This window comes from Colossoma macropomum, unplaced genomic scaffold, assembly GCF_904425465.1.
Source record: "Colossoma macropomum unplaced genomic scaffold, Colossoma_macropomum, whole genome shotgun sequence".
Classification (NCBI taxonomy): Eukaryota; Metazoa; Chordata; class Actinopteri; order Characiformes; family Serrasalmidae; genus Colossoma; species Colossoma macropomum.
This window is the reverse complement of record NW_023494793.1, coordinates 43552016-43560562: the sequence shown is the minus strand read 5'-3', so window position 1 is coordinate 43560562 and position 8547 is coordinate 43552016. Positions and strand designations below refer to the sequence as shown.

Below are 8547 nucleotides of genomic sequence, written 5' to 3'. Positions count from 1 at the left end.
TTTTTAAGGCTCTAAATGACCTTAAAGTACTGCTTACATCACAGAGTGTCTGTCTGTTTATGGTCTTAGATCTGCAGATACTGACCTTCTGTAAACACCTTCAGTAAAATACAGAAAACGTGGAGAGACTCTTTCAGTTATTCTGCTTCTAAACTGTGGAGCTCAGTTCACCTTTTATTAGACAGTCAAGCTCAGAGCTCACTTTTAAGAAGCATCTAAAAACGTCTCTCTTTAACTCAGCATTTAATTAAAACTCTACGTCTCGTGGTTTTAATCTTCTAATCTGATCTGTTTCATTTTCTCCAGATTCTAAATAAATACTAATGATTATTTGTATAACTATGTTCTATCATCTGTCTGTAAAGCACTTTGAGCTGCCACCAGCATGAAAAGTGCTCTATAAATAAATATTATTATTATGATTATTTTATGGTCCAGTTTAGAGTACTTAAATCTGCATTACTGCATTGCTGAGCCCCTTTTTTATTTTGAGATATGTACTTTTTTAATTTTTAAAGCAGTACTTTAATTTCTTTTAATCCCTTTTCATTGTCTTTTATTTTGAGCTCCTAAATTTATTGCTTTAACTGTGCCGGGTGCAGCGAGGATGATGATGGTACCTGTGAGGACGAAGGCTACGGTCAGGACGATGAAGACCCCACAGTACAGCCCCACTCTGAACGTCGTCCATGCAGGAGCAGGCTGGGGGGGGGCAGAGTAAACACTAGCCATTACACACTACAGAGTACAAAAGTAGAAGTACGAAAGCTTCTTCAGTACTGAGTAACTTCTTAGAACATCCAGCATCTCCCAGTGCAGGAACTGTGAGGATTAAACAGCTTTCATAATCAAAATTCCCACTCCACCTTAAATGGTGCAGATATTACATGTAACAGCTGCAGCATTTAAGGTGGGATGGAAAAAAACCCAAAGAAGATAATTAAGAATAAATATTAATGACTAAAATGGAACTGAGGGAAAAGTCCTCACTGATATACCTGAGCAGAAGCAAAAGCATAATCATTTAAAAATCCTCCGAGAAATTAAAATCCATCAAAGTTTGAAGTGAGTAAAAGTAACTACCTGTGCGGCTCCTAATGGAGGGACCCTCAGCCTCTTCATGGCTCGCTGCCGATCGCCCCCCTCCAGCTCCGTCGTCACCAGCGTCTACATACACACAAACCGCAAAGGTCAAACTACTTTACTCTTAAATGCAGGTCACTAGTGACCTTCGACGTCATCCTTTTTCATATAAGGGACATTTAAACATCAAAATATGACAAAAATGATTATTTTGTTATTTTGTTATTGTCAGTGGAATATTTTGTCCGGGTGCAACCAGAGAGGATTCATGAAGCGAGAGCCATCATTAAGGATTAAACGTCTATTAATTTTAGGGTCAAACTCCCAGTAATTTCAGGGTTAAACATCCATTAATTTAAGGGTTAAACTGCATTACTTTAAGGGTTAAACTCCCATTAATTTAAGGGATAAACTTCTATTAATTTAACTGTTAAACTCCCATTAATTTAAGGGATAAACTTCTATTAATTTAACTGTTAAACTCCCATTAATTTAAGGCTTAAACATCCATTAATGTAAGGGTTAAACTCCTATTGATTTACATGTAAAAATCCCAATTAATTAAGGGTTAAATGTCCATTAATGTAAGGGTTAAACATTCTTTAATTTAAGGGTCAAACACCCATTAATTTAAGGGTTAAATGTCCATTAATTTAAGGGTTAAATGTCCATTAATTTAAGGGTTAAATGTTCATTAATTTAAGGGTTAAACACCCATTAATTTAAGGGTTAAATGTCCATTAATTTAAGGGTTGAACACCCATTAATTTAAAGGTTGAACACCCATTAATTTAAGGCTTGAACACCCATTAATTTAAGAGTTAAACACCCATTAATTTAAGGGTTAAACACCCATTAAATGACCTTAAAGCATTAAGGTCCTTAAATAAATAACATTTATTTAAGGGTTAAACACCCATTAATTTAGGGTAAATGTCCATAATTTAGGGTGAACACCCATTATTTAAGGCTGAACACCCATTAATTTAAGGCTTGAACACCCATTAATTTAAGGGTTAAACACCCATTAAATGACCTTAAAGCATTAAGGTCCTTAAATAAATAACATTTATTTAAGGGTTAAACACCCATTAATTTAAGGGTTAAATGTCATTAATTTAAGGGTTGAACACCCATTAATTTAAGGCTTGAACACCCATTAATTTAAGGGTTAAACACCCATTAAATGACCTTAAAGCATTAAGGTCCTTAAATAAATAACATTAATTTAAGGGTTAAACACCCATTAATTTAAGGGTTGAACACCCATTAATTTAAGAGTTGAACACCCTTAATTTAAGGGTTACACTAATGGTTTGAACACCAGCTCTTCAGTGTTAGCGAATGTAATTTTATCCGTAAGGGCTTTAAGGGTTAAAGCGGAGCTGCTTTGTGCAGGTGTGGGTACCTCAGTCTCTGAGATGAGCTGTGTGATCTTCTTGCAGGTGTAGAACGGAGCCACCTCCACATGAGCCACGCGCCAGTCCGCCCCACGCGACGTCTCCAGGATCTTATCATGCTTCTTCAGAATCTTCCGGAAACCAGTGAAGTTCAGATTCTGCAGGAGGAGAAAGGATAACAGCTTCACTTATTATTAGGAAAATCACTTTCGTTATTATATACATTCCCTCATTGTTATTATTTGCTTTAGTTATTATCTACACAAATTATTTTTAGTTATAATCTACATCATCTCAGGAGTGAACTGGTAGAAAATACAGACTAGGCAGGTAGAGAGAAAGAGAGAGAGGGTGATAGAGAGAGGTGTATTCAGACTAGCCTGGTAGTTCTGCAGTAGGATGAGGCTGAGGTAGAGAGAGAGAGAGAGAGAGAGAGAGAGAGAGAGAGAGAGAGTGATAGAGAGAGGTGTATTCAGACTAGCCTGGTAGTTCTGCAGTAGGATGAGGCTGAGGTAGAGAGAGAGAGAGAGAGAGAGAGAGAGAGGGTGATAGAGAGAGGTGTACTCAGACTAGCCTGGTAGTTCTGCAGTAGGATGAGGCTGAGGTAGAGAGAGAGAGAGAGAGAGAGAGAGAGAGAGAGGGTGATAGAGAGAGGTGTACTCAGACTAGCCTGGTAGTTCTGCAGTAGGATGAGGCTGAGGTAGAGAGAGAGAGAGAGAGAGAGAGAGAGAGAGAGAGAGAGAGAGAGAGTGATAGAGAGAGGTGTATTCAGACTAGCCTGGTAGTTCTGCAGTAGGATGAGGCTGAGGTATAGAGAGAGAGAGAGAGAGAGAGAGGGTGATAGAGAGAGGTGTATTCAGACTAGCCTGGTAGTTCTGCAGTAGGATGAGGCTGAGGTAGAGAGAGAGAGAGAGGGTGATAGAGAGAGGTGTACTCAGACTAGCCTGGCAGTTCTGCAGTAGGATGAGGCTGAGGTAGAGAGAGAGAGAGAGAGAGAGAGAGAGGGTGATAGAGAGAGGTGTATTCAGACTAGCCTGGTAGTTCTGCAGTAGGATGAGGCTGAGGTAGAGAGAGACAGAGAGAGAGTAAGAGAGAGAGAGGGTGATAGAGAGAGGTGTATTCAGACTAGCCTGGTAGTTCTGCAGTAGGATGAGGCTGAGGTAGAGAGAGAGAGAGAGAGAGAGAGAGAGGGTGATAGAGAGAGGTGTACTCAGACTAGCCTGGTAGTTCTGCAGTAGGATGAGGCTGAGGTAGAATTCGCTGAAGGCCAGTTTCAGGTCTTTGATGTTTCGGTGCTTGTTGCGCTCCTCGTGGGTCAGGGGGAAGACCGTTTTCCTGCGGTTCCTCAGGCCCGGAGCGTTACTCTCCCGCTGAGCGTCCAGTGACGACTGCAGCTCATTCTGCAGAGTGGCAAACCGCCGCTGGGCCTCCGCTAGCTTTTCTACACACACAACACACAGACGAAGAATATCAGTCACAACCAGAACCTCAATCAGAATCAGAACCATAATCAAAATATTAATCACAACCAGAACCACAATCAGAAACAAAACCACAATCAGAATCAACATCAGAATCTGAATCAGAATCACAATCAACATATCAATCACAATCAGAACCTCAATCAGAATCAGAGCCACAACCAGAGTCATTACCAGAATCAGAACCACTATCCGAATCAGAACCACAATCAGAATCATTATCAGAAATCAGAACCACAATCAGAATCAATATCAGAATCAGGACCACAATCAGAATCAACATCAGAATCAGAATCATAACCACAATCAGAAACAGAACCACAATCAGAATCAACATCAGAATCTGAATCAGAATCACAATCAGCATATCGATCACAACCAGAACCTCAATCAGAATCAGAGCCACAACCAGAATCATTATCAGAATCAGAACCACTATCAGAATCAGAACCACAAGCTGAGTCAAAATCAGAATCAGAACCACAATCAGAATCAATTTCAGAATCAGAGCCACAATCAGACTATCATTCCCAACCAGAAACAAAATCAGGCTCAGAACCATAATCAGAATCAAGACCACAATCAGAATCAGAACAACATTTAGAATCATTAACAGAATCACAATTGGAATCAGTCACCATCTGAACCACAATCACAACCAAAATCATACAATCAGAATCACAATCACAAGGAGAAGCATAGTCAGAACTACAGTCATAACCACAATCACTACCACAATCACAATCAGAACCACAATCACTCTCAGAACCACAATCAGAATCACAATTAAATCACATACTGAGTCACAATCTGATCCAGAGTCAGAACTACAATCAGAACCACAATTAGAATCAGAATCACACTCAGAATTACAATAAGAACCATTATAAGAATCACAATAAGCATCAAACTGACAATCAGAACTTCCATCAGAACCTTAATCATAATCACAATCACAACTCAGCACTATAATCACAATGTCAGTCAGAGTCACAATCAGACACAAAGAGCCACAATTACAATCAGAACCACAATCACAATGAGAATCACAATTAGAATCAGAATCACCTTGAGAATTGGAACCACATTCAGAGTCAGACAGAACCACAAGCAAAATCACAGTCACAATCAGAATCACAACTAAAACTACAATCAGAACCACGTTCAGAATAACATTCACAATCAGAACCAGAATCAGAATCAAAACTACAATCAAAACCACATTCAGAAATACAATCAGAATCAGAGACACATTCAGAAACAGAAACACCATAAGACACAGAACCAAACTACAATCAGAACCACATTCCCAATTGGATTCACAATCAGAATCAGAACCACATTCCCAATCAGATTCACAGTCAGAATCAGAACCACATTCAGAATCAGAATTACAATCAGAATCACAATCAGAATCAGAACCACATTCAGAATCAGAATCACAATCAGAATCAGAGCCACATTCAGAAACAGAAACACCATAAGACACAGAACCAAACTACAATCAGAACCACATTCCCAATCGGATTCACAATTAGAATCAGAACCACATTCCCAATCGGATTCACAGTCAGAATCAGAACCACATTCCCAATCGGATTCACAGTCAGAATCACAATCAGAATCAGAACCACATTCAGAATCAGAATTACGATCAGAATCACAATCAGAATTACAATAAGAACCATTATAAGAATCACAATAAGCATCAAACTGACAATCAGAACTTCCATCAGAACCTTAATCATAATCACAATCACATCTCAGCACTATAATCACAATGTCAGTCAGAGTCACAATCAGACACAAAGAGCCACAATTACAATCAGAACCACAATCACAATGAGAATCACAATTAGAATCAGAATCACCTTGAGAATTGGAACCACATTCAGAATCAGACAGAACCACAAGCAAAATCACAGTCACAATCAGAATCAGAACCACATTCCCAATCGGATTCACAGTCAGAATCAGAACCACATTCAGAATCAGAATTACAATCAGAATCACAATCAGAATCAGAACCACATTCCCAATCGGATTCACAATCAGAATCCGAACCACATTCCCAATCGGATTCACAGTCAGAATCAGAATTACAATCAGAATCACAATCAGAATCAGAACCACATTCAGTAAAATTATCTGGCAGTACAGTGAGATAATTTTACTTAATAAAATATTAAATATAATAGTAAATATTTCCAGAAATAAGCTACATAATCTTATAATAAGAGCTCAATCATCTCAGAATGGGAAATATTAGATATATCGACTAGATTTAAGATCATTTCACTTGACAAGAGACCATTTTCTGCAGTGACATCACTGATCACGTGTGCTTTTGGAAAGTAAATGACGCAGCAATGCAGTGCTTCAACATCGACATCACTACTCGTGTAGGAAATAAGCAAGAAGTCCCAGCTGAAAGGGGCTCCGTGTCCCCGCGGTGAGCCAGGGAGGGTTCTAGATATAGACACTGCTTTCCTGGAACACTGATATATCAGCCAGAGCACAGCGTGAGTGCGAGGGGGGTAAACAGACGTCTCTGTTTCAGAGGAAGTAGATGGCGGGATAGAGTTCAGCAGACGTGTGAATACCAGGCAACGTGTTACTCACTGTAATGACCCCCACACCAGACTGACCCTGGGGGCAACTGGAGTGAATCTGCCCCTTTAGCCACTTTCCTACCCCTCCTGTACTCTTCTGATCAATTCTACGTTGTCTATAACACTTAATCTTTACCGCAGTGCTCAGCCAGACAGACACAATCATCACAACACACACTGATCAGCCACTTCATTAAAACCAACTCCTTGTTTCTACACTCACTGTCCACTTTATCAGCTCCACTGACCACATAGGAGCACTTTGTAGTTCTACAATTACAGACTGTAGTCCATCTGTTTCTCTGATACTTTGTTACCCTGTTCTTCAGTGGTCAGGACCCCCACAGGACCCCCACAGAGCATGTATTATTTGGGTGGTGGGTCTTTCTCAGCATTGTGGTGTGTTAGTGTGTGTTACGCTGGTGCGAGTGGATCAGACACAGCAGTGCTGCTGGAGCCTTTAAACTCCTCAGTCTCGCTGCTGGACTGAGAACCAAGGGCAACCAATATAACCTGTGCAGCAGCAGATGAGCTGTCGTCTCTGACATTGTGCTTCCATTTGCTGGCCACTTTACTAGAAACACCCACATTGTGAATCCATTAACTGGCCACTTTATTAGAAACATCTACCTTGTGCTTCTGATGAAGGACTAGAGGATGACCAACACAAACTGTGCAGCAGCAGATGAGCTATCGTCTCTGACTTTACATCTGCAAGGTGGACTGACAAGGTAGGAGTGTCTAATAGAGTGGACAGTGAGTGGACGTAGAACATCTTGGCTGCGAGGTGTACTCTAACCACTGTCCCGAGTAGTTGTTAGGAATGGAAAACGGTGGCGGCAGCGCTATGCAGGACTCTTTACTGCAACAGCAGTAGTTGTGATCATCTCTGCTGAAAGACACAGATCAGGATCAAAACTATGAAACCTACTTTACATTCAGCTGTACTGAAGAGCTTTTCCGATGGCGAACGAAACCCGCTCTTCTCCACTGCAGCACTGATCGATCCAAGATAACTAATATAGCATAGCTAGCTAACGCACTTCATCTAAAATCAGCTGGATTTAAGGATCGAACTGTTAAGGTGTCACACATTAACGCTATCAGCTACTTCTAAGTAGGTTACTCAGTACAGTATCCGACTTGGTATCACCCAGTACTTAAAAATATGTACTCATAGTCATCCTGAAAAAAATGATAAGAAAAAGAAGAAAAAGTTGCAATACAAATTCCTCATACATACAGAGTGTTTGGCCAAATATAATGATTCAGATTCTGAATATTGTGCTGAGGCTGAGGCGAATGTCTAGATACAGCAGGTAAAAATAAACTCTACATTTCAGCAGAGAGCACTTTCTCACTTTCTCTCCTCAGAGAATTCGCACGGTGAAGGTCACTGACCCCTTTTAGAAAGCTCAAACTGCTGACAGTAACAGAGTGTGGGCAAGCTGATTATGTAGAACAGGCACACACACACACACACACACACACACACACACACACACAGCCACTCACTCACACACACAGTCGCAAATTACACCCAGATATTTATATACAAATATATAATATATATACACCGATCAGGCATAACATTCTGACCACCTCCTTGTTTCTGCGCTCACTGTCCATTTTATCAGCTCCACTTACTATATAGGTGCACTTTGTAGTTCTACAGTTACAGACTGTAGTCCATCTGTTTCTCTGATACTTTGTTAGCCCCTTTTACCCTGTTCTTCAGTGGTCAGGACCCCCATGGACCCTCACAGAGCAGGTACTATTTGGGTGGTGGATCATTCTCAGCACTGCAGTAACACTGACGTGGTGGTGGTGTGTTAGTGTGTGTTGTGCTGGTGTGAGTGGATCAGACACAGCAGTGCTGCTGGAGTTTTTAAACACCTCAGTGTCACTGCTGGACTGAGAATAGTCCACCAACCAAAAATATCCAGCCAACAGCGTCCTGTGGGCAGCGTC

At 40.6% G+C, this 8547-nt stretch overlaps 1 protein-coding gene across 2 annotated transcripts in view; it reads right to left on the bottom strand.

Annotated features, from left to right (window-relative positions):
- The window catches only part of xpr1a (xenotropic and polytropic retrovirus receptor 1a), a 141404-nt gene that overhangs the window by 37560 nt on the left and 95297 nt on the right, over window positions 1-8547 (bottom strand). For both annotated transcript variants that reach the window (XM_036579623.1, XM_036579622.1), the window contains exons 4-7: window positions 3704-3924; window positions 2492-2641; window positions 1084-1167; window positions 621-702 (exon numbers count right to left, since the gene is read on the bottom strand). In XM_036579623.1, coding sequence (XP_036435516.1) covers window positions 621-702; window positions 1084-1167; window positions 2492-2641; window positions 3704-3924 — 537 coding nt within the window. The remainder of the gene's footprint in view (window positions 1-620; window positions 703-1083; window positions 1168-2491; window positions 2642-3703; window positions 3925-8547) is intronic.